The sequence below is a fragment of the Etheostoma spectabile genome, chromosome 2, assembly GCF_008692095.1.
Source record: "Etheostoma spectabile isolate EspeVRDwgs_2016 chromosome 2, UIUC_Espe_1.0, whole genome shotgun sequence".
In the NCBI taxonomy this organism is placed as follows: Eukaryota; Metazoa; Chordata; class Actinopteri; order Perciformes; family Percidae; genus Etheostoma; species Etheostoma spectabile.
Window position 1 is genome coordinate 20808442 of NC_045734.1, and position 27304 is coordinate 20835745.

At 42.8% G+C, this 27304-nt stretch overlaps 1 protein-coding gene and 2 long non-coding RNA genes across 4 annotated transcripts in view; 1 reads left to right on the forward strand and 2 right to left on the reverse strand.

The window, feature by feature from the left end:
* Positions 1-8898, forward strand: part of LOC116700834 (uncharacterized) — a 19883-nt gene extending 10985 nt beyond the window's left edge. Inside the window, exon 2 of the long non-coding RNA XR_004334745.1 lies at positions 8760-8898. This is a non-coding gene — a long non-coding RNA (uncharacterized LOC116700834). The remainder of the gene's footprint in view (positions 1-8759) is intronic.
* mxi1 (max interactor 1, dimerization protein) overlaps positions 25-27304 on the reverse strand; it is a 28592-nt gene continuing 1312 nt past the window's right edge. The window contains exons 1-6 of one of the 2 annotated variants that reach the window (XM_032534294.1): positions 26060-26582; positions 25725-25827; positions 20481-20510; positions 2416-2530; positions 969-1167; positions 25-710 (exon numbers count right to left, since the gene is read on the reverse strand). In XM_032534294.1, coding sequence (XP_032390185.1) covers positions 547-710; positions 969-1167; positions 2416-2530; positions 20481-20510; positions 25725-25827; positions 26060-26132 — 684 coding nt within the window. In that variant the 5' untranslated portion in view covers positions 26133-26582 and the 3' untranslated portion in view covers positions 25-546. Of the gene's footprint in view, positions 711-968; positions 1168-2415; positions 2531-20480; positions 20511-25724; positions 25828-26059; positions 26583-27304 lie in introns of those variants that run through there. The other variant, XM_032534288.1, reaches the window with a different exon arrangement.
* LOC116700826 (uncharacterized) lies at positions 12500-15694 on the reverse strand. The gene is made up of 3 exons (XR_004334743.1): positions 15684-15694; positions 13712-13718; positions 12500-12643 (listed from the first exon to the last, which is right to left on the reverse strand). It is a non-coding gene; the product is annotated as an uncharacterized LOC116700826 (long non-coding RNA).

A 27304-nucleotide genomic window follows, 5' to 3' on the forward strand; every position in this document is an offset into this window, starting at 1 on the left:
CACACACACACACACACACACACACACACACACACACACACACAATACAAATTTGAGTGCATTTTGGGTCAAGTTTGGGGTTATCTTTCTTTAAAAAAATTCTGAAATTTCATAGAAAGAATTAATACCAATGATTCTTTTCAATTGTGTGGGTTTAAAAATCAAGATGATGTGTATTTTTAATATCATCCAAATTTCTGATCTCCCTTTAAAAGAAGATTAAAATCACATCACTGTGTTTGGGTCCCTGGGGTCCGTGTGGCTCAAAGTTCAGAAGTGAGGAAAAGAGGCTCTCGTGCATTTCCTCCAACAATGGCTTCAGCAGTGCAGGATGAGGAGGGGCAACTAAAGGCTAGGAGCCAGTGGGTGCACTGCTGAGAGGCATGAGGAACGGGAACGCCGTTTTGCTGGGGGGGGTCTTGGCCATCGTCGGAGGGAACTGGGTGTATGTACGTACGTAGGCATGGCTGGATGGCTAAACGCATGTGAGAGCAGGCGGGTTTGGCTGGGAGGTGGTGGTGGTGTTGGTGGTAGTAGTGTGGGGCTCTAGGAGGAGAAGGCAAGTTTGACACTGCAGGAGGAGTAGCCCTCGTCGCTGGCCATGCTCTGCAAGCTGCTGTGGTCGTCCAGGTCGCTGGTGCTGGCTGTGCTCACACTGTCCAGCTCTCCATGGGAGAACTCCGTGCTTTCCACATCCACCTCGATCTCCTCTGCAGCCGAGGATGGAGAGAACAGAAAAGGGAAACTCTTTAGTGGCCTTATTTAGTCTTTTTCAAGAATCAACAAATACAAAAACCAACAATGAGTATAACATGCTACACAATGTGTTATCTTATCATCAAACGCTTTATGTCACTATTTATTTCACTATATGGCAGTGGTCCATGTGAATAAATATGTATCCAATTAACATGGCTTTGTAGTCGCTGAATTAAAATCCTGTTTTTAAAGAGTGCGGCCTTACTAACCTTGGTCAGAGTCAGATCGGTCGGAGCAGAGGGTGGAGCCCACACTGTCCATGCGTATTCTCTCTCCTTCACCCGGGCTGCTCTGGGCTGCAGCACCGCTGCCTCCGCTCAGCAGCTCCAGCTGACGCTGGAGGTGCCTCTGCTCTCGCTCCAGAGACTCCAGCTGGTACTGGCTCTTCCTGTCTGCTTCTTCAAGTTTCTGCTCAGGAGAAAGAGAAGGAGACAAAGAGAAGGTTAACTATGTGTACCAGGGACCAGGGACGAGACGAGAATGTATAGGTAAAGTGTGCATGTTCACAGTAGTAGGTTGGTGCAGAGATTGATTGAGAGACTGAGAGCAACACGGCGAAGAACTACAGAGGAGAAAAGAGTGAGAGTTCGAAAACTGGAAGATCAAGCTGCAGCAGCGCTGTGACAGTGAAGAGGTAGATGTTGTTAGTCTGTAAGGAAACTCCTTTCATATTAAAAGTCTGTCAGAATCAAACGCAGCACAAAGCAAACAAACAGCATCTGTTTGAGCATTCAGCCACTAAACTTGTTGTGTTTCCTCCCGCCTGCTCTGAACCCCCTACATGATTTCCCACACCTGCCTTGTTCACACCGTGTCGCCTGTTTTACTCTCTGCCTCTGTTTACGCCATGTGCCATTACAATATAAGCAAGGGCCGTGGCAGGGACTGATCCAGCCACGCTTGCGCTCCTAACCATGTAGCCTTGTGTCACGGTCGCCAACAGTGACGAGCGTGACTCCCGGCGACGGACCAAAACAATAGGCCATCAATAAGCGATGGAGAGACTCAAGATGACAGCAGCAGAAGTGCAGAGTGGTGACGGCAGTAGTGGGGGGGGGGGGGGGGAGCCCACAGCAACAATATCGGCTTTATGCTTCGCCTCTCTGTTACGTGAATGCATGCTATGCCAGGCTTTTTCCCATGCAGACTGCTCAATCTCAGGCAGTCACATGCCTCTTTTTTTTAAGTGGATGGAAGAGCTTGAAGCAGGATGTCTTAACGTGTTATATGCACAGGCAGGGAAATTATCACTAGTGATCAGCTGAATACTGGTTACATTTTGGCTAAGGTTTGTATACATAAGCACATTTTTAATACCACCGCAGGTTTTTGTTGATGCATTTTATTACAATACTTACACATTAACAAACTAAAATGATTGTAAGGGTACAAATGCACGATGCAATCCACATAAATAATCAAGTTTATTTTAAAAGCACATGTGCCATGGCATCTCTGCCTCTGCAGCAACACAAATAAATTACGTATTAAGAGTGCTCCCAGCAGGCTGTAGTTGAATCTGGCAGCAAAGGTCAAAACAAATAAAATTCAAACAAACTTAGTTCATCAAGATATCATTACCATAACTTGTCATTTGAGCTTTTTTTTCACCCTGTGGTTCATATGTATGTTTCTTTAGCTCTAGTTATCCTATACCTTTATGTGTGCTTTGGCTTTGTTGAGCAGGCCCAGGGTGGTGTGGCGGTTGCAGTCGGGTCCCAGGGGTATGAGGGCCTTCAACCTCTCAAGACACAGCCGCAGGTGAGCTCGTCTGCAAAAGAGAGACAGAAACAGAAAGAGGAACAGAAGGATTAGATACATGACAGTGTACAGCAGGGAAGGGCTGGGCCCTGGACAGTAAAATGTGTTATGTATTGCATGCTGGTAGTTAAATGTCTTGCTCAATAGAACCTGGGAATTGCAACTTTATATCAAAAGGTCAGAACGGAAAGTTCACCTTAAAACACTGTTTGGACCAACTGTCCTGATCTATGGTATTTTCTATTTTCTCATGTACAGACAACTTGCTAAACACAGATGTCAAGCTAGTCACATTATTTTACACCCACGCCTTATAAACGCATCTCATTCACAACTGTTTGTTAGCTGGTACTGAGCATCTGAGGGTGGATTTTTCCTTTTAAAAGATCAGCACAAAATACAAGCAGTATTCTGTTGTCTTGGGATGCAGGCAGGCTCATTAAGACACATTGTTTTCTTATTTTGCAAGAATCCACCAGCTGCAGACCTGGCACATGCATTGTAAATCCCCAGCTTATAGTTCAACAACACAGCAGGTTTCACATGATTCATGTCTCCTGTAAGCCTAGAGACAATATGCACCCAGCTTTAGTTACCCCTTCTCGTTTACATTACAAACAAGTAGATTTAGCTGAGAGGAGGGGTGGGGAGGAAAGGTGTAATGGCATTTCCTGGACACTGCTCGGCCCGTACGCTCCATCATCCTGACAGTCCCTTATTCGGTGACTGCAGACAGGCCAGGGGTACTATCTACCCTGCTAATGGGTCTGGGTTGAGAGGTAAAGAGTGATAATTGTGGCTGTAATACAATCAGTGCTCCATTAGCAGGAGCTGCCCTTTTAGCTAGCCTGGAGGGGAAAAGGGGAGAGACATTAAGAGTCAGTGGACTCAGTGGAGCTACCTAGGACCTCAGGAACAATCTCTGGGTGAGCCAAAAAGAAGACAAGCCCAGGGGACCAGAGCAGAAATTCACTGCACTGATGACACTGGGCTAGACCGCTCTCTGCTGTGCTCTACTGCTTTAGGACTGGTGGAAACATGTGTGCACTGGCTAGAGTATGTCTGTCTGTGCGCATTTTGGTGTGTGTGTGTGTGTGTGTGTGTGTGTGTGTGTGTGTGTGTGTGTGTGTGTGTGTGTGTGTGTGAGAATGGGAGGTTTAGCTATGCATGGATGGTGCTGATAAAAACACGAGAGGAGAGCAAGTCATTGCACCAGTACAGCATGCATGAGTGTGTGCTCAAACTATGTGAACAAGAGCTGTATGTCTGGGGAGTGAAAGAGGAGGTGCCCTGATTCCGTCTGTAGCGCTAAAAGTTTGGAAGTCACAAGTCATGTACACACAAGTTTTCAGCCTGGGAGGCTCAGGTCATCTGTCTGTGTAATCAGTTCTATACATAGTGACAAGTGAGCAGAGACAACCTTTGCTTTTTATCTATATCTGTATATATCTATATATATATCTATATATATATAGATATATATATCTATATATATATATAAACATATACATACATGTATATATATATATATATATATATATATATATATATTTAAATATACATACATATATATATACACACACATATACATATACATACATACACACACACACACACACACATACATATATGTACTTACGTATCTGTCTGTGTTTGTTTCCTCTGAACCCCAACACACACAGACACACAGACACACAGACACACACACACACACACACACACACGTGTACAGATATCAACTGGCAATTAATCACTTTCTACTCTTTTACGGTAGCCTGGGGGGGGGGGTACGCAGCCCCACCTGGAAGATGTCTAGGACACGCTACTGAGAGGACAACATAGCAGAATATCTGTCTCAGTAATTCCATTTCTGACCATTTTGTTTAGCCCTGTAATTATGATTATTATGTGATTGTTTGAAAAAAGGCATGTCAATGCTATATTACCATTTTTAAATTAAGTAGGCCATGTACATGGAATGTTTGCTGATAGGCCAATAAATCATTTATTGTGCAGCTGTAGCTGAAGAGCTGACACAAATACAATTTCACGTTACATGGAAGAACAAATACATGCTTGCTCATGAACGTCCCATTTGTAATCCTATCCTTGTATACAGTGTCCACTATTAGAAAATCTATTATGTCATTACTTTCTCCTTAGTCACAAATACAAACATTTATCTACACACAAGGGCTTGATAAAGAAGGTTGTGAGGGCAACGCAGGACACATTGGTCATGTGTGGGCCTGTCTGGCTGACCTGTCAGGTGTCGAGTTAGCAAACTCCAGACACTAGAGACCACGATCTTCTCCTCTACTACCATCGAGTTTAAAACAACAATCTTAGTAGACAACCTCAGATAACCCCCACTTACAACCACTCCTGTCCTTCCACCCTCCCCGCTCCCTGACCCAGCTGACATGATAAATGTACAGGGAAAGCATGAGGTACGCTGACAGCACAGGCACCGCAGAGTATCATCACATATCTAGCCCTGGCTACGACCGAAATATTACATTATGGTTCTTAGCGCTAAGACCTCTATTAGTGAGTGTGGAGTGAGGCATCGGTTGTCAGACTGCTGAATCACCACTTTTTGCTGAGTCAGTGTTAAACTACAAAAAAAAACATTCGCACCCATATGAGGAGAAGTCTGCCATGCTGTCCTTTCTTTCACCACTTTGGGTCTTGGTTCTTTTCACAGCTACCTCGTGTACTGTGTGATCGCCTCTCACAGCAACGCATGCTACTGGCAGGCAACATTCAAACACCCTCTCTGTGCCTCTTATTAAAAGACAGACATGTGAGACGTCTGCGTGACATTTGTCCTAATCTCTGGGCGCATGATGTGCTCTGCTGTAAAGGTCTCTGATAACGACAGAAGGCAAAAAAGCCCCAAAAAGCATAAGGGAGAGTGACGGAAGAACAGTGTGTAAGAGCAGGAGAAGAGAGAGTGTGTAGTAATGTGTGTAATGCATTGCCATCACAATGGGCTGCTTGGTAATGGGAAGTGAAACTACTGGAACTCTTATTCTCAGCTGGCAAGTATTGTAGAAACCATTCTGGGAGAAAAATGGTTATGTTCTCAGAGTGACAGGCAACTAAAGATAACGACAGAGACTGGTTTATCACGGTAGTCCGCACCACCAGCACTATCTCTAACGGTCTCACTAAGGGGTTAAAGGTCATAAACTAGTAGCTGATGCTGGTGCCCCCAAGACCGCTCCCTAATCCCAGAAAAGGGTTGGTTATCATAGAGACCCACAGCCAAAGAGTTTAAGCCATTCGCGGCTTACGATATGAGTGTCGGCTTGTGACCATAAATACCTGCGTGCTGCAGCCAGAATCTCTCCTTGCCTCTGCCCTCTTGTTGCCACATAACGCAGCAATCAGCAACATGACCTACTGTTTCCCTGAGTTCTTAGAAAAGACTGGTGCTAGTTACATAAACAGTGATGGGTTTACTGTGCAGCCCCATAACTTCATGTCCACAGTTTGGGATTGGAGAAACTAAATTACAGGATGTGACATCACAGGATGACAGAGTCAGTAGGTTGCTATTAATGTGGCATTGCTTTTATAAGGGTTTAAACTGTTCTCCTGAGAGCAGTGGTCACTGAGTAAAAAGCAGACCTGATGGCAATTGTGCTGTGCTATTAGTTAGCTATGTTAGGCTCTGTTATAACATGATTTGAATAACAAAAATCATAGGTGCAATTATTATGAAATGTTAAGTTGACATATAAAAATACTCAATGAGAAATATCCCCACCTTCAAGGACTCAAAATTAGCAACCAAAGCAAAACAACAACAATCAAAAGCCATAACTATTGCACAACAAATGACAGGATCTGTATGGCAACAGACAGGGTGAAAAAGATCAACAAAGGAAAACATAAACTAAAATATATTTAATGCAGAGTAATAATTGTGAAGACTAATGCTCTGCTGTTGTATTTCTAGTGTCTAATGAATGACACAGTGAGCTGTAGGTTGCTTGAATGGGGAACTCTTCATCTGAGGCAGATTATATAACACATGCCCAGTTGCTACCAGGACCTGTGCTCCAAACTGTCACGCACAGCAGGGATATCAAATCCCTCGCTTACAATAAGACAACACAGGCAGAAAGGCCTCCTTTTTCCTTGTATTCAGCAGTGTGTAATTCCTGGGAATGTAAGCAAATATAGTAGCATGTTACATTTTTTTTTTTTTTTTTTGCTGCCTTGCAGGTAAACCTTAGTAAACAGCTGTTTTTGAAATCCCACGCTCTCTCTGGTGGTGAGGTGAGCTTCTGTGGACTTGAGTCGAGTTCACGAGAGTTACCTGGAACTCGCAGTGTAAAATGTGCGCAGAATGTAAGAGCGTTTATAAAACAGCTGTATAGATGGGAGCGTTTAGTTTTCACTTGCTATTTTCATTCTTCTCCTACACAATGAAGTCTCAATTAAAAGTGGTTTGGTTCAGAAACATGAAATTATTTCGGAATAAGGGCTAAACATGCTCCTCCCAACATTCCCTTGTATTTTAACTCGTACATTGCAAGTATTTTCAAAGCATTCAATAAAATGGCAGCAAGAAGAGATCAAGGAAAAAGATGTCTTTAAAAAGAAAAAAAAAATCATACTATACACCCATCAAAAGTAGAAGAATTAAAATGTGCAAAATCCTAAAGGCAAGACACAGCCGGCCTTCTTCTTTTCTCTCTCTCTCTCTCTCTCTCTCTCTCTCTCTCTCTCTCCTCTCTCATCTCTCTCCTCCCCATTCTCTCTCAATTCTCAGTCTCTCTCAGTCCTCCCCTCTCTCAATCTCTCTGTCTCTCTCTCTCTCGCTCTCTCTCCTCTCCTCTCTCTTCTCTCTCCTCTTCTCTTCTCCCCTCATCTCTCTCTCTCTCTCTCTTCCTCTCTCTCCTCTCTCTCTCTCTCTCTCATCCTCTCATCTCCTCTCTCTCTTCTCTCTCTCTCGTTCTCCTGTGGCTAGTGTTCCTGATGGGCCCCAGATGGGTACACAGGCAGGCAGCTATGCCCTCTGGCTTTGACATGTGAGCAAGCGCAGCCGGGCCGGGTCACTGCACCGCACCTTTCCTCTCTCCCAAGCTCGCCATGAATCACGTGCAGGCCTGCCCTTTTCTTCCAAATCCTAATAGTTCAGTCTTCTTCCCTGCTTCAGCTCATGGGCCAAGGTAAACTAACACTGAGAAACATTTACATTTAAATCTACAGTCATTTGTGTACAGCTCTCCCGGTTGCTGTAGCTGTTTCCCTTGAAATGCATCCAAACTGCCTCTAATGTGATTGAAGCAGGTCCTTTTTAAAGAAGCACTTTGAAGCTCTCCCCGTTGATATGGGAGAGCTGCCCACCACAGCTTTACACCACCTACGCACATCATATGTACATCTCTCGTCAATACAGCGAACAACTCCGCACTCAACCTTACTCGCCCTGTATCATCTCATGAACAAAGGTACACACACACACACACCACACACACACACACACACACACACACACACACACACACACACCACACACACACACACACACACACACACAACACACACACACCACACACACACACACCACACACACACACACACACACACACACACACACACACACACACACACACACACACCTCTGTTTAAACAAATAGACACACAAATTCTGATTTCTAATATCTCGTATGTCAAAAACTAGGGCCAAATTTATATGCCAGTGTGACGTGAGACACGTGTAATTGGCAGCAACAAGCCGTACTTTTATCAAGATGACAAGAGCAGTCAGCACAGTAGCGTCTTAAACACATTCCAATAACTCTGGAGGGATAATGCAAGAGAGAAGTTTGAGGGTATTGTAAACAGTTGCAAATGTATTGTTATAATAAAGCACAGACTGTCTTGTCTGTGTATTAGGGCTTTTCAACCACAGGAAGTTTTCCACAAGCCCAGGAATCCTTTTTTTTTTTTTTTTTATGAAACTCAGGAACTTCACTTGCATTTCAACTGCAGGAGCCTCATCCCAACTTTTCTGTCTGCTGACTGACAAGCCTCCAGAGTGTAACACCTTGTGTTCGGAATTCATTCAGTATGTAAGCAAGCACTGGTCAATATTAGGACATGGGATGGGAATTGTTTTTAGTTTTATTAAAGTAACTATAACAGTGAAAATAACTCTATTTAAATAGTTTTTTGTAAAGTCTTTTTCCAGGTCCTATTTTCCCTTGCAAAGACGGCAGGTAGACGGCACTACAGAGCACACATTCTGAAGGGTCACAGATTTCTTTACAACACCGGAAAAGCCAATGTTAGAGAGCGATCAGCCAGGTAAAAAGTAGCAGGATATTTCTTTATACAGGCCTAATTGTATTTTAATTTGATTTTAGAAGTTATCTGTTGTAATTATGGCTGATACTGGGGCAGGGCAATCACAGGAAAAAGGGAAAGTGAAAGACAACGGGCAAAAACCGAGCCTGACTTCAAAAAAGTGCTAGAGTATGAAAAACAAAACTGAAATGTGTCTTTTTGTGCAAACTTATTTATCAAACCAAGCCACATGTTTTTTTCAATCCATTATAAGCAATTTGCCAAATATATTTATTGCCACATAAAAAAACATGAGGACCCTATAGTCCCTTGGACGGTTTGATTTTGAAGTCCTACATCATCTTATGCTAACAACATCTAATAATATCTAAGTATTTTCCTTTTTTGTCCCTTTTATAAATCAAATAAATATCCCTTTTGTTATGCAGTAGGGTTATTTTTAAGGTCATTCTTTTGACCACATTATCATATACATAATTTCACTTGCTCAGGTGCATCCTGTTGCTTTGAAGACATTTGAAGGCTATGTATACAATTAGCAAGCCATCCAGTATTTTTTATGTTATTTATACAAATTCAAAGCCTCACTTGTTTTTTTTTTTTACTTGTCTGCTAAACAGACAGCTATTTGTGCAAATCTGATGCCTGGCGTTTCCTGTGGGCAGAGTATTGAGAAGGGGCTGAGCAGAAAAAGGAAAATGCATATTCATGTGAATGTTCTTTGTCTGAGAGAAAAATAAATGGCAATAAAAGAACACCTGGGCCTGAAGAGTGGCATGGAGAGAATTGCATTTTGTCTTCTTTTCAGGAACCAAAAGCAGCTAAAAACAGCACTGACAAAGCAACCAGAGTTTCTGCTTATTTTTCATTCAAAGTCCTCTGGAACCAACACTGTAGGCGAAGCGCAGGCGATGAAGAGAAAGAAAATATGGCTGTCCTAGATTCCAAACTTGTGAATACCTAAATAATGGATAACTTCTCAGGCCATCCAAGATGTCTGACATAATTACTGGATGGGCTCTTAAAAGGGGAGGGTCAGATTTCCAGCCTTCATACAAGTCAATAAACTTCTCTTTGGCAAATCCTGCACTAGCTCAAACCACTTTAACACACACACACACACACACACACACACACACACACACTCACAAATTTTGACCTACTTCTAATTCGTACAGAGGGGGAGGATATTTAAACCTTCACCCAGTTATTACACTAATTACACATCACCAATGACCGTCTAATAATCCAGTAATCTACGAGTAAATCTCTTGAATTAACATGCAAAAGGAAATTAAGACATTGATATTCCCTTAGGTAGAAAAATAAAATAAAACATTTCTATCCTTCCTTACTCCTTCTTGAGTGTCGAGGCTCATTTAAAGCCGCCGCAAGTCATGATTCACAGCAATGTCGAAGATGATTGGAGTGATTAGAGTATTTTGTATTGCAAAGCCTCATTTAAAGTAGACTAAACCATGTCCATTGAGCACTAAATCAAATCAATGGCAAATTATCTCTCTATGTGGTGGAAGGCAATTAAATCAAATGTCGGCACAAATGTTTTTCTTTGAGCATTATTTTCCAAAACATTCCAAATCCATTATTTCACGGTTTAAAAATAGTATGCGTGAGAGGCCTGTGGCTTAAATGGTCTGGACCAGTTGCTAAGGCGAATCACATGTAAGCCTCTCTGCCCCAAATCATGTATACAGTGAAACAACATGTGGCACAGGGATCCAAACTCTGCAGATGGTGACATACAATATACATGGAGAGGAGCAGGACTGAACCCACAATGTTACCCATACATTTCTTCCCCAAGGTGCTTTGCTTTGACTGTAGAAAACACAAAACACATTCAAACTGTTTAGGACAGATGGTTTAGTATTCCTGATGGTTTAGCAGATTAAAGGACCAAATTCTTCCATTGCACATTTGGCATCTTGTATCAACACCTGGACCATTTTTCAGCTAATTTGGTTTTCCTGGCACTCAAATACAATTAAATAGTCCTTGCATTTGTCTTAATCCATAGTAAAATAGAGAGCAATTATTAGATCAGGATGCTACGCACTGTAGCAAATACACATGAGCATTTATAATGTAACAAAAAGCACACCAAACTACTGGAAACACCACTCTTCTCTGTGTTTGCCCACCACCTTTGTGTTCTGAATCGCTGCGTTAACACAAAGGTTGTTTTGTCTGCTAAAGATGCCTCTTCTAGGATTGTCTGTTTTTTATGTTTTTCACTTATTCTCTCTTTCATGGGAGGGAGGTCAGTCTCCCTCTCTCACATGACAGCTGTCAGGTTGTAGCCAAGGTTACATGTTTACCCATACAGACAGTGGCACCTGACTGAATGGTTTTTTAATAGAGGAAACTACCACTCACTAGCTCGACTGCTGGAACAGTCATCAAAGAGCCAAACAGCCTGGCTGCAAAACTGGCGCCCATCGTATGTGCTTTAGCCAATTACAGCTTTATTATCTAAACTATAAATGAGAGGTTCAGGAAATGACAAATGCAGATGGAGACCAGCTTATATGTTGAATAGGTCTGGATTAGGATGGGGAAATCGTTATTCTAGGTTTCCCTTCATGCTGAAAACTTTGTGCGGATGATTTATGATTTGACAGATGGTTCTAGCATTAGCCCATGTACAGCATGTTGCGTATAACTCGTGTTGCAATGTCACTAATACCCCACTGGACAATGCATTGGGTTGTGCCACTAACTGTTAGTGGGACTTTAAGACTGACCTTTGGGGCTTTAAACCCCATTCTTGTTACTAAGGCATAGATTTAGCTGCACATCAAAGCATGTGTGGTGAAAGTTCAGTCCACTGCCGATGTGCCAGTCAGTCTATCGCGTTTCTACATGCACACACAAGATTAGAGCCATTTTAGTCCTACAGCAAATGTAGGATCTCTTCTCTTTTTTTTGACAGACTTATGCTTACCTCATCCCGTTTATGAAACACGGACAGATGGGATAGATGCAGAGGGTCAGAGCGAGATAGAGAGGGTGAGATATATACAGCGTGTGGGAGGAAGGGGAGTGTTCTGTCTGTGTAATCTGCCCAGAAACTAGCCATGGGCAAAAACGAGAGCCAGTTTGTCAGGAGTTCCACTGGGTTTACCAATGGAAAATGACATTTACATCAATGCCCAATACTATGTGCCGCTAGAAAACACATGAAAGACATGCATGCTTTGTGTTGAGCACATCCATCAAAAGTGCCACGAGTGTGTATATTTTATTAATGTGTGACACCAGTGGAAATTAAACCCCTAACCCTAAACATATAAAGAACTATGTTCTACTCATCAAGCTACAAGGGAAACAGTACTAAAGTGAAATAAGCCAGTAATAGTATGTCCTTTGTTTTGACAGTGACAGCAGCTACTAAAAGTGCCTATGAGGCTTATTCAACTGTAATTGTTAGAAAAGTTCTGTTTGTCACCACATCCGTATCCTTCACCTGACAGTGAACATGAAAGGAGCAAGAAGCAAGAACTTTTCATCCATTGACAGACACATACTGTAACACCAACAGCTCAACTCTTCAGGATGCTCCTCTGAAAAGGAAAAATGCTTTCACTCAGGTGCCGCCTTCCTGGTGGTTTATGATAACGTGTGGCCTGTTACATGTGCCTCTGTGTGTCTTGTTTTTTCTCTCTCTGTTCCTCGTTCTGCCCTCCTCCCTCTGCGTGTTGCACACCTGAGCGTAATCAGTGCTCAGGTAGAGTGGGGGAGGTGATAAGAAGGCAGAGAGTGAAGGGACAGGGCACTGTTGTTTGCTACTTTTAGGAATATTTTTGCATTACTTAATAAAGCTTGTTGGTAAGTTTTAACCTTGTGTCTGGCATGTTTTTTTATATGTTTCATCCTCAAATCCTTTTTGAGCCTTGTTTTGTTCCTTTAACTAGAGGCTGTAACATGGCCCACGTCCTGACAATTCAATCATCCACTGAGGGTTTTACTACACTGTCCAAACTGACAGACAATTGTTGAGTTTGACAAACAGGGCTGAGGAATGAGGGGAATGCTCATCTCTCTCCCACACACACACACAGCAACCGCTTTCTTTTCAGTGGAATTAAACCATTTAACAAGTCTTGGTGCTCCATTGGAACTATGCTGGATGATGACCCATATTCTGGTTAGATGGCAGGGAAGGAAAAAAATGTAGAGGGGGTGAAAATGCATTGCTGCATGTGGGTGGGAAAGGGACTTTGATATTTCTAAGCATTCAGGCAGTTGTGACCTCAATCCCAAAAAAAAAGATTCAGTATGTGTGTGTAGAGCAGAGAGTCTTTCTGATTGGCAGTAAAGCGTACTGTAAAAAATCATATGGATCCAGGGCTGAAACTACACTGGAAACTGGGGGGCAATAAAATGCAAATGGGACTTCCAAAATCAATTTGGACACGCAGGAACCCACCCCACCCCGGCTCAACCAATCCCAAGTGGTAAATAAAGCATAACGCAGTTGATTACTAGGCAGACCAATTCTGTTGTCACGCTAAAGCTGCTGAAGCCACAAACAGGATCCGCCATGCATAGCAACAGTGCAGAGGAGGGATGGAGGACGAATTGGGATAAAGTGGAAACAGAGAGGGAAGAGAGAGAGCCGGAGATAAAGCAAAGTTTGAAAGGGAATAGGATGAAAGAATAGAGCAGAAATGTCCCCTTTAAGAAACAGCCACAGACGTAAACACATGCTCAAAACACATGTACACACGCACACACACACACACACACGTGCAGGAGTAAGAGGGGGGCTGCGCTAGCTGTGCGTCCGGGCAAAGAAACTCTGGGGCTGAAGCCCTTCACTAAAACACGGATTAGTTCACACGTGCACACTGCCTTTTAATCTGCTCCACTGACAAAGGTTGGATGACAGAGAGAGAAAAGAATGAAGGCGAGAGACAAAGAGATGGAGTTAACGAAAAGAGATGGCCATAGAAACAGAGTCAGAGAGGGGGATGAGTGAGTAGGATGGAGTTAGTGGGACAGAGGGGAAAAGAGATGGAGGAAGGGGCACGCCTTTAGGGGCACTGTACAAGAACCACGCCGCCTAAAAGTTAAATAACCAATGTTATCAATACATAGGTCTTTGGGATGTATGGAGGATGTGACTGAACTCTTACTGCTCTCTTCCTAAATCCCATTTTGCACAACGCCAGCCAACGTCACCCACCCACAGCCCTCACTTGGCTCTTTAGCCCTGTGTGATTCGAAGGGTAAGGGCCGAGGCTTCGGATTAAAACTCCAATATGGCCTGGCTCTGAAAACTGACAAGGGAGATCCAGCCAGATGTTGGCTGTTGTGGGGGCAGGGAGAGAAGAGGGTGGTGGGTAGATGTGTGTGTGTGTGTGTGTGTGTGTGTGTGTGTGTGTCTGTGTGTGTGTGGGAGGGGGCTGCCCTGTTACACCATATCCTCTTTACAGATGTGGGTGTGTTTTAATGCATCGAGTGGAGGGCAAGGATAGGAGTGCAATTCAAATATTCTATATTAACCTTTAATACACAAACACATTCATGTGTCTAAACACACACTAATTTTCTCACCTAGGTTTAAACTCACTAATTTTTCTTGTAAATTAAGCCACTTAAACCAGTTGGCACATTATACAGAAGTTTCAATTTCAACACAGAAATAGCAAATAATGGGTATGCACTTATGATGAGTAAGGATGCGAGGCGGTTACAAGAGTCAGGGGTGGGGACTTCTATCACTGCTTCTCCCTCTCATTGGTGAAAAGCTAACCTCTATGATTGGTCACAAGGCAGTGGTGCTTCCCCTTTTTCCCCAGTTGTATGGCTAAAAATAGAAGCCATTGTCAGATTTAGCATAATTCAGTCTCTCTTGTGTTTTCAGCAAGCATCCCATTTATTTATCACACACACACACACACACACACACAGTGTAGTGTGTGTGTGTTACCGATCAAATTAAGTCAGCTGCTAACGTGATCCGAGGAGGAAGAAGGAAAACAGGATCAGGAGCATTTCTTTCAGGAACAGTATGTAACCGCAGCCTTATCCATTTGGTCCAAAGTGGTCTTATCAACAAGCCCGACACAATGCTGTTAATGGAACAGGTTGAACAGTACATTATGTGGGAGGAATTGCACACTTTGCAGCACAGCCTGAACATACAGTCCTCATTTCAACGTGATTAATTTGAACTACTACAAACAAATGTTTCCATTTCAGAAAATTCTAACAAGCCCAGAGAGCCTAATGACTAAACCTGTATGCCCATACAGCCTTGTTTCGTTTGGTTACACTTATCTTCCACACAAATTCTGTGCAGATGCACTTTTGCGATTAAGGGCACAACAAGAAGGCGACAAGATAACATGAGTCAAAGGTCAGAAGAGCAAGACAAGACTGGAGTGATGGGTGAGCCAACATCCAATCCCCTGTGTGGGGCCTTCTTTACACCTGTCTACTGAACATCTGTGAGGGGAATGGCTTTTTTAGGATGTTTGGCAAAACACTGGTATACACTCTGCACTGTCTGACAGCAAGCCATTGGGAATGCCAGGACATGTCCACAAAACTGTACAGGTCTGCAGTCTGTGCATCTCAGCAGGCACTTCTCAAGTAGCTGATATGAATCTCAAATAATGGCATTTTGTACTAAAACTGCAGCAAATAAAAAAAAAGATGATTTGATTGTAGATAAAAATAATAATAGATACACACACGCACGCACACACACACACACAACCTATGGATTTTTCAGTTCCTCGATGTTGTAAGGTATGTGACTGGCCCGCTGAAAGTGCAATCCACAAAAACGTTCTACTGTCAGAAACCTGGCAGCCCAGCAGGTAGGTGCAAAAGGTAAATCAATGCAGGCTTATTCACTCATCCTCAACCTTAACTTCGAGCTACACACCCACATATGAGCCAACTTCACTTCAAGAACAAAATATGACCTCCTCAGTACAGCTGGGACTGTTTGTGACGATTATTCTCACACTAACTAGTCATACTGGCTTATATGTCACTGTGTTAAAGTACGGGTCAGAAATGCCCACTGTTTGCACACTGACACAGTGGGATTGTGGATCAGGCTTGCGTGCTGCTAAGGCATCCCTTAGTAAGGTGTGTTTGACTTATCCCTCTGCTCATCCCATCAGTCTGTCAATTACTTCTTCGTTCTCTGACCCAGTCGTTAGTTAAAGCTAAGCCTGAGCCAAGCTAGGCTGTTAAGGACTAGCACTGGGTGGGCTATGGGAAGAGGGGTGGGTGGGGGAGCGTGGGGGAGCGTGCCCGAGCATGTGTGCGTGCTGTAGCTGGGCTCACCAGACCAAAGATCAAGTCCCTTAAGCTGCTTTTCTGAACCAAGAAAAGCTTACATGTCATCACGTTGGTCAGAACAAATGGTCCCAGTTTTAGGCCCTGCAGCAGAGCCTGAGAATAGGCTGCACTCACTGGGAGGACAACAGAAAGACTAGTGAAGCAGTTTGGCTTTCTTCATGGAGCATCAGCACAGCCAGAGAAAATGTAGCCCAGGTTCATTCATGTTGACTGCTCATCCAAGCCCAAGGCTGGAACAACAGTACTGAGTTTATAGCCCACTGGTTAAAAAGCAAGGAAATACATGAATTGGGCTTCAATCCTAATTAGGGTTGGGTATTGTTTTTTTTTTTTCCGATACTGGTGCTGAAATGATCCTTTTAAAAACGGTGCCGGTGCCTAAAAGGTGCCTGACCCTAAATATATATAATGTATATAATATTAAATATAGAAAAGGAACACAAAACGACAGTTGGCAACATTAAAGAACGGTCTGTTTATTGCTATGACCATATGGTCAAATTAAATGATTGATTAATAATGTAATATAAATAACTCATAATAATGACTTATTTCTCCAGTAAATTGCTGGTAAACGACAAAAAGAAGCACCAGATGGGAAAAGGGTATTTCACAATTACTTAAAATGTACCACAAGGCTGGCGAGTTTCAAGTAAATGCATCGCCTGTGTTTTTCCGTCAATGGCAGCTTATTGTAAGTTGTCAGCATTTTAACCATTGTGTTCAATCTACTACTAGCTAGCTAACGGTAACGTAGCGTCCCGTAAAGCAATGCTTCTGAAAAAAAAAAGTCAGGCAACAAAATTAGGCACCAAAATTTCCGTTCCAATTTCGTTCTCGTTACTACTGTTTATGTTGTCGATGTTTCGGTATCCAACCCTAATCCTAATAGAGGTATGTACCATTTGAAAATGTGACACCTATTCAATGATTTCAGTGGTGACTTAATTACTAAAACTGCTGTATCTCAAGGCCTGTGTATATTTAATAGGATATTTTAAGTTAACTTAGTAAGTAAGATTTTTCAGTAAGCTTAAAAATCTGACCAACCGTAGAGCCTGACATCTAACGCGCGCACACACACACAAACACACACCTCTGTTTAAACAAATACACACACACATTCTGATAACTGATATCTCTGTAGTCGAAAAACTAGGGCCAAATTTATATGCTAGTGCGACGTGAGACACGTGTAATGGCAGCAACAAGCCGTAATTCCATTTAATTCTATCCATTCCAAAGTTTATCACAAATGAGGCGTGACTGTATTCATTTACCATTTCACATACGACTGAGCCAAAACCATCCTGGAGAGGGCAGGCCTCACGGATGCTCCTTACATGCCACCCAAGGACAACCGAATCCCAACTCAAGACTGAGACTTTTTAATATTCCATAGACACACTGAAAGTTTAGTGTTTAACCAACTCCTCTCGTAAAGAATCAAGTAGAAAAGCTAATGTTGCTTCCATTGCCTGGGCACTGGGGGAAATATAATTTGCTGTGTGTATTATAAGTCTGGCCTTGATAAACAATGTTAAAATGTATAAGTCGCTGTTGAGGAGGAGGGGGAATGATAACCGACGGTTCTTGTGGATTTACTGTAGCAAGTTCAAGCCTGGGTATTGATTATCCATAAACAGAGTTATAATACAAAAGGTAAGAAAAAGCAACAGCTTGAATGACAACAGTCTAAACCCTGGGTTATTAAATACCTTGGTCTTTTTCTGTAAAACACTTTAACAAACAAGGCTCATCAAACAACTAAACTGAGCTGAAAAAAAAAAAGGACTAACAGGCCAAAGAGATCAAAGCGGTGGACTGCAACACGTGGCCATGCAAGCCTTTAACTGTTAAACCTTACTGAGGCAGTGTAATTTAGTAGTGACATGAGGAAGTGAAATCGGGCTGTTAGGAGGTACATGATGAAAACAGCAGAGCAACCACGTTATCTGGTCACGCCGCACAGTGTGAGCATCTGGAATGTGGGTTTCCCCTCCCTCTTTCAGCCCCTTTTATCCGTGTCCTGTGGTCTCTGTTGTCACGAAAACTCTAGATGTCACAGAGGTTATCAGTACCCGTGGTAGCCATGCAAGGCAAATCGTCTCGCTGGCGGCAGATATACAGGGTTGATAAATGTTGAGAAAAAGGGGCCCTAGCCGGTCTGTACCATCAAGGAGCTGCTTCCAATTTACACGACTTGGAAGTGTGCTGAGGTGGAACGAAAGCTGCTGCTGTTGTAGAATGATGTTATAAGCCTGACACACTTGGGTGAACAACTATGCCTGATACATATAGCTCAAAGTGAAGCATGTGCTTAAAGGGAATTGGATTAACTGCTGGAAACGGGGCAATGGGGATTATAAACGATTCTGACTTTAAGTGTGCTTCTAAAAAGATGGATTACCATTTCAATTGTTACCCTCTTTCTTTGCTAATAGAAATTTGAATGATCTTGTACTGTTCAGCAACTAAGCAAAAACCCTACGTCTAAAGTGTTATGAACAGGGTGTCGGTATCTGAATTTGGTGGCGTGGTACAGGACGGCCTGTTCCCAGCTCACTCTGTTCTGCTGCAGCTCTCTGCACGGCAGCACAGTCCTGCAAGGTGGAGCCAAGAAAAGCAAGAGGGAGAGAATGCAAGTTTCAATGGATGTTATACCAATGACGGGAATTATAACAGTGCCGTCAAATACACAAACGCGTGGGCAAATCACCTTTGTGGTCACTTTACATTATGCTGCATCAATTTTAGTATGCAGAGAATTTCATTTCACTCAGTTAAATTAGTTAAATTATCTCTCCAATGGTTCATAACTCTGCAGTAACCATAATTCAGTGCTGAAACAAGCCAACAGTGATCCCTTCTGTTCTGCCATCTACATGCTTTACACTAGTCTGCTCAGATTGGCAGAGATGACTATTGCCCATAAATGGCCATAGGAACAGGCCATACTACAAAGCGCCTAGCTGTGTGAATGTGCAGGGAGTGATGAAAACAGCCTTCCCACAGTGTTGTAGGAACAAACATCAGAGCCGGCACCTTGTTTTTAATGTATTTGTGTGGGTGGAACACTGGAAAAATGCAACCCCACATGGGGGCTGCAATCTGCCGAGGCCAGTCGGGCCGACCGGCTGGCCTTGTGTGGCATCGCGTATGAGCACCGAGATGACACATCAACTCTTGTCTATATTTAACTCACTGGACGCCTCTCCTTCCAATGTTCCCATCCTTTTAGAAGAGGCTGCCAGGGAGGAGAATGGCGAGAAAAACAGACCGAGGTGATATGTAATTACACTGAATGTATCCAGCCTCCCACATCCTTTCATTGTACACACTGTCGGAGATAATGAAATGGAAGGCAAGCTTCTTTTTTCTCCCATTTACCATAAATCCTGCAAGTCTAGCCTCTCTTATTTATGGTGTCAAAGAAAACCCTTAATGGCTTGACTCTTGAAGCCTGCAAAGTCACAGAGCATAAACACCAGCGAGCACCTTATGTGGGTGGTGAACTCAATCTGATAAGGGCCTCTAAGACACCAGTGTTTGCTCTCTTCAGACTGTGTGGTAAACCATCACAAACCAAGGTCTTCCTGAATACCCACATTTCTTTCAATGTAGATACTTTATGATCACACCATGATCTTAAATGCAGATATAAACTCAGAATATAGCTATATCAGGCTGGAAAGCCACTGAAAAGACATTTTGTTTGGATATTACACTGACACGGTGACCCGATGTAAGTCGAGTGTTGATTTGAGTCGCATGCGTCATGCATCTCGTCGGGTATGACACGTTATGCCGTAAACTGTTTAAATCTGAACATGCGCGACTCAAATCTGCACTTGACTTAAATTGGGGAGTGACACCCGATACTACATACAAATCAAAAAACACCTTTGCATCAAAACAAGCACTGAACTTTTGACTTCAGCTCCAGCTCTGCCTGCATGCACCCTTGCCCCTGTAACTCAAAGCTCTTAGCCTGGCAACCAAACTGTTGCATAACTTTAAAAAGGTGCTAAGAGTGTGTGAATGAGAGGGGGAAAATAGGGAGGAGGGAATGTTATTAGTGAACACAACTGGGTCACCCCTTACCTTTGGTTTTAAGGACCTGTTGAGGAGAAAGTGCTTTCTGGAAGAAGGGCAAAACTCTTTGTGGGACAAAATGAAAGTAGGACATAATGGACTTGTAAACATGTCAGGGCAGGGTGTGCATGTGCCTGCAGGCTGAGCTCTATGATTTAAAGGTGAAATGTTTTGAAAATGTAATGCCAACTCACCTATTCTTCTCCAACTCATTATGCGTGGACCTGCAAAGACAGAAAACACAAGTTGTCAAATAAAGCCTTTAAACCAACCAATGGCAATTTCAACCAGGCATTCACTGTGACATTATATAGCCTCTTCCTCAATAATGCACAGAACAAAATCTGTGTGTGACACTGCAGCCACCAGAGTTCACACATGAAGGACGCACGCAAACACACAAACCCACACACACACACACACACACACACAAACACACACACACACACACACACACACACACCCACCACACACAACACAAACACACACACACACACACACCACACACACACACACACACAACACACACACACACACACACACACACCACACACACACACACACCACCACACACACACACACACACACACACACACACACACAACACCACACACACCAGTCAGGGTTCAGTGCTCTGTTAATAATGTAAAGTGGATCAGCTGGTTCCTAAGAGTGTCTTTGTGTGGCAACATACTGAAGGGAGACAAGCTCTCCTCCTGATGCTTAAATGGCCAAGTTCCCATCCCTACAAACAGCACTCCACCACGCCTCAAAGGGGGCAGGTTTTGGGGGGGTGGGGGGGATGTGCACAGCACTTCTCTGTATGTGGGTTATCAATACTGCATTATGCTTTCCTCATCTTTTAAAACTGAGCTGACAAAACTGCTGCCTTGTTAATACGAAAGCAGGAAAGACAGAGAAAACAGGAGACATTAATGGGGAGGAAGGAGGTACAGAGGGATAAAACAGAGGCACCAGATCAAGGCTGTGGTTCAGTCTGTAAAAACTGGCCCTGCCTCACAGGAAATTATTTTTTTAAGTTAAATTATTTACACCGATAAAAAAACACTGTATGTCTCTCTTTTTAATACATTACATTTCATGTAGTTGGGTATGCAAGACCGGATGTTAAGTCAACTGTGGCAGTATGTTTGATGTAACATGACAAGCTGTATGGCCAGGTTGAGTGGCTGCTATCACAGCAAAACATAGCAGCCACATGTAAGCTGGCCCGGTCCATTTCTTGAGCCTTAAGTGCTCACATGCATGCTCTTGACAGGTTTCATATTCTACAACCCTGTAGTAGCCATGCATGACTGTGCTCTGCATCAGCCAACCACTTACACATCAAAACCACCCTAATCTCAAAATATGGACTCACAGATCCTAAACATTTTTGTAGGTAAAATAAATATTCAGTCTTTTGTTCAATTCAGGCTTTAACGCGATTTATAATCACTTTATAATGGTCCACTAATTCATGTAACAGTGAGTTAGAGCAATAGTTTTGCTGCCAGAAAATGAATACTTTGGAGTGCATAATTTGCGTCATCATACTGTCAACGTACTTGCACTGTGTCTCAGTTGCTTGGAAACCCTCATCCCAATTTGTAATCTTTTCCAAACTCTGAGCATTTCACCACATCACACTTAAAGAATGATGAAAATGGTATAATTATTATCAAAGTGTCGTTAGAAATACAAATGATGGCAAAAACAACAATGTTTGAAAAGACTGGGATGATACAGACAGTGATAAAGAAACTTTTTTGAAAACCCAAAGTACACTCACCGGCCACTTTATTAGGTACACCTGTCCAACTGCTCGTTAACACTTACTTTCTAAGCAGCCAATCACATGGCGGCAACTCAGTGCATTTAGGCATGTAGACATGTCAAGAGAATCTCCTGCAGTTCAAAACGAGCATCAGTATGGGGAAGAAAGGTGATTTGAGTGACTTTGAACGTGGCATGATTGTGGTGCCAGAAGGGCTGGTCTGAGTATTTCAGAAACTGCTAATCTACTGGGTTTCACGCACAACCATCCTAGGGTTTACAGAGAATGGTCCGAAAAAAAAAACATCCAGTGAGCGGCAGTTCTGTGGCGGAAATGCCTTGTTGAGCCAGAGGTCAGAGGAGAATGGCAGACTGGTTCGAGCTGATAGAGAAGGGCAACAGTGACTCAAATAACCACCGTTACAACCAAGGTGGGCAGAAGAGCATCTCTGAACGCACAGTACGTGAACTTTGAGGCAGATGGGCTACAGCAGCAGAAGACCACATGGGTGCCACTCTTTCAGCTAAGAACAGGAAACTGAGACTACAATTTGCCAAGCTCATCGAAATTGGACATAGAAGATTGGAAAAACGTTGCCTGGTCTGATGAGTCTCGATTTCTGCTGCGACAGTCGGATGGTAGGGTCAGAATTTGGCGTCTACAACATGAAAGATGGATCCATCCTGCCTTGTATCAACGGTTCAGGCTGGTGGTGGTGGTGTCATGGTGGGGGAATATTTTTGGCACTTTTGGGCCCCTTGGTACCAATTGAGATCGTTGCAAGCCACAGCCTACTGAGTTTGTTGCTGACCATGGTCCATCCCTTTATGACCATAATGTACCAACTTCTAGATGGCTACTTTCAGCAGGATAATGCGCATGTCAAAAGCTGAATCATCACAGACTGGTTCTTGAACATGCAATGAGTTCGCTGTACTCAAAGGCCTCCACAGTCACCAGATCTCAATCCAATAGAGCATCTTTGGGATGTGGTGGAACGGGAGATTCGCATCATGGATGTGCAGCGACAAATCTGCGGCAACTGTGTGATGCCATCTTCATAATAGACCAAACCCCTGAGGAATGCTTCCAGCACCTTGTTGAATCATGCCCCAGAATTGAGGCAGTTCTGAAGGCAAAAGGGGGTCCAACCCGTTACTAGCATGGGGTACCTAATAAAGTGGCGGTGAGTGGATATGCCAATAGATAAATAACTTTAAAACTGGAAGTCTATTTTAGGGCAATATACTGATGTCACAAACACGATCTGCACTTCTGAAAATAAGAGGACTTAAGTCCGCCCCGGACCAAGCCCCCCGCAATCAATCAAGCGACTCATTCAGAGAGATCATTATAAGTCAGATTGCTTTCCCATTGGCTTATATCATCACAAACTGCTTTCCCTGTTGCCTAAATCAGATATATTTGTGCCTGGAGCTCAACAACAATACAGTACCGATGATAGCTCAAGGCCACACACAACTGCAGCATACTTTGTTCTGTGGGCATGCATGTGTATGTGTGTAATGTATATTGCTCACACACAGAGTGGGTCAATGAGATAAAGCAACCTTGCTATAAATGGTAGGTAAGAGAGGACAGAGTCAGATAAGCCCATTGCTTTAAGCCTCAACACGCTACTGACAAGGTAGCTACTGTACAGCTGGAGCCAGACAGCAAACAGTGTTTAAAATTAACTATTACAGTCATTCTTATCCTTAATATATGGTCATATTCCAAAGAAGTCAGTTTAACATTTATTTTGGAATGTCCCCAAAGTGATTTCAAACAAGGAAGGAATAGGATCATTTATATAACGTACTGTAGGATCTCATTTAGACCTAGGGCTGGGCAATATGGAGAAAATCAGATATCACAATGAGGTTTGTGATAAATAATAATTAGCAATGTGGATATAATGATTAAGCGGGTGAAGGCAAATAATAGAACAGCTGGAACAGTCTGGTAGGTTCAGAAAATGACAACACTTTACTGTAATGCAGCTTGTAAAACCAGAAAAAGACAACACCCGTCATATTACGATATAACAATATCCAAAATCGGATGCAGATGTAAGTTGTAGATTAAACCTCTTTTGCTTTCTGTGGAAAATGTAATCTGACATTGTGAGGAGTTGAAAATGATTCACAACTCACATCTGACTAATTAAGATTTCTCCTATTTCGAATTCAGCAGGCCATAAATAGGACTGTTGGATAAAGTAGAGCACTAATGACCAGACATCAGTGACACTTACAGCACTAGGGATATACAAGTAATGCTGTTTTGTTTGTTTGCAAGGTGTGCCATGCCAGTGGGAATGAAATAAACTGCATCACAACACAAAGCTGAGACATGGTGTTAAATGCTAAATGGCGTTACCTCACTGCGTGATCAGTGAAGAAGAATTCCCCTATTCTTTGGGAGCTTTGTGAAAACAGCCTCAGACCTATATCTGATCGTGACTGTTGCCATGCAAACTACGCAAAGCTCTGGGCTCATGAGTAATGCGCAGTTCCTGTTTGCTCTTACATTAATATTAAAAGGCTCAGGGAGAGAGAGAAAAAGAGAGTGGGGCTTGCGTTTGATATATGACTGTCAATGGACAGATTAATGTAAGCAGCCTAGTAGCACCAATAAAAAAAAACACAATACCAATGGGTCTTTCTTTCTCTCTGCTCCTTCTAGTACTAAATTTCAGTTCCTGTCATGAGGCGAGTGAGAGCACTGTGAGAAACAAGGACCTTCATCTTTGTGGCAGCTGATGATGTGATTATCAAACAGTGTTACATCCAGCTGCACAATAGAAAAGACTATTAAACATATGCTCCACAACGCACATCAACGGCTTGATGTTGTGAAAACTTGATGGTGCATGCAAAAGGAGGAAAAACATGAATAGTGCCAACATGCTTTGATTTAAAGGATATATAGTTGTATATAACGTTGAAACCAGTAATGTACAGATTTCCTAAGTCCTCAAAAAAAGCTTCACACATTCACAACAACACCATCCATAAATAGATGTTCTTCCCTTCAGGGCAGAAGGCAAAACTACCCCTCTCTCCCACAGTGTAGAATTCGTCATGCATAGGAGAAAATGAGCAAGACTACCACCAAAACCTAAAAACAATAACTCAATATGAAATAAAGAGAACGCCTGATTTTTTTTTTAACTAGGGGTGAGAGGAGTGCACAATATTACAAATGACTTTTTTTCTTTTTAAGCAGTCACTTTTACGACGGTCCCTACAGCCCGTTTTGACAATCAGCTGCTGAAAAGCCAGTAGAGCCGTTGGTGCTACCCCCTCCACCAAGTAAGCTAAACAGCGGTGTGGACGGTCATGTGTGTGCACCACCTATGCATATACGTTTCTACAAGTTTGAGAAACATCCATGCAAACTTTTTTCCAGGATATTCTGGACCGTGGCCATGTTGTAGGCTACTATTCACCCTGTCGTGACGGTGACAGCTCGCTTGTTGACCAAAGTAGCGATAACGCATTGGCAGCGAGCATGCTGACTGCAACACTACAGCAAATCCAAAAACAGTTCAAATTACGAACATAGCTAGCTACATCAGTAAAAAGCAAATATATGCAGCGTTAGCAGTGCTGCCAATTTATTAGTGATCACACCACGAAAGAGAGCAGTTTCTTACCTATTGTGGTTACTACTGAACTTCTTATTTCGGAATTTCTTTTGCCTCTGGTAGTCTGTGTTCTGACTTGATGGAAATGTCGAAGCATATCCGTGTTCACACTCTGTTGAAAGAAAATGTGTGGTTAACAGTTAGCTATTGACGACTTGTGACACTTTTTGTCGAACCTATGTACAAGCCTTTAGGTTGACGTGAACAGCAGGTGTGCTACATTTGCTGACACACTTCCTATGTTAGGTGTCATTGTTACCGTTAGGCTACCTATTTCAAAAGCAGTCAACAGAGCAGACGTTGACGCCGTTTATTGATACGTCAGGTTCCGGGCTTGAAATTACCTCTTTCTCTCCTTTCTAGGTATTCCGCAGCTTCCAATAACCGTTGGATATTTATTAACTGAACAGCCGTCATTCTTTCCTGAGGCTGGCTGCCCGTTAACGCAAGCTAAGCTAGGCTCTCTTTAGGTTACGTTAGCTTCGCGAACAGCAGCAGCGACAGGTCTCTTTTAAATGCAGGGAAGACGGTGCATCTGTTATTACTACACTGAGTGATACTTAAACCACGTCGTGTTATTATCTTGAACAGTGTCTTCGCTGGCTCATCGGCAGTCTTTGTCGAAAGGAGAGGGGAAAACTGTGTTTCCAAGCTGGCAAGCCACAGCCAATCCTTGCCAGGTTTCTTCGTTAGAAAATGTCAAAACCAGTGTACCAAAGTATTAAAAAGTGTCTAGGAAACACGATATTAATTTTTTTACAAAATCGGATATAAACAATATAAAATTTCCCCCGATGTAGCCCAGAGCCAGCAAAGTGCCTGCTGCTGCTCGTTTCTTGTCTTCTCCTGTTTGTTTACCTACTGCACAGCTGGGAGGCGGGGACCTAGCGGAGGATAGGACGGTCTAGCGCGATGCATTTTGGGAAAGAGAGTATTTCGGTGCATTTAAAAAACATTGTCAACACGCTCACTATTCATTATTTTCCCTATTGAGCATGACTGTACTGCGATTTACCAAGTTAAACAACGTCCGTTATCAAGTCATGATTTTACTGTAACTACGGCATGTCAGTTTCTGAGTATGTGTCTGTTGGACAGTGCTACAGTCTGCATCAAGTCAACAGTCAGTGTGGCGATTATTATTCTGATGAAGCATAATCTAGGTTATTGTTGCTATTGATGACAATGAAGAAAAAAGAATGTTGAAATAAATTATAATGAGCAAAGTAAATATGCAGCTCAGACCTAACAGGGTTGACAATTGTATTCTAAAAAATAAATCATTAACTAATTTAATAATGAATATTAACAATTATTAATTGATCTATTGAAGTGGTTGTCTGATGTATTACTGACTACACACGAATACTCATTGTGTGTAAAGTATTCCTCTCACATGCATTCTCCACAAACGTCTCTTCTCCTCTGCAAAAAAAAGCCCTACAAATCCCATGATTCACCAGGACCAAGGGGGTGTAGTTTTTGGATGAAGCCAGGCCCAGCAACACATGACGTCGCTACCGACCGAACGTCTGATTGGCGGATGTCTTTGACAGGCTTCGGGGGTTGAGCACGCCACTGACCAACCG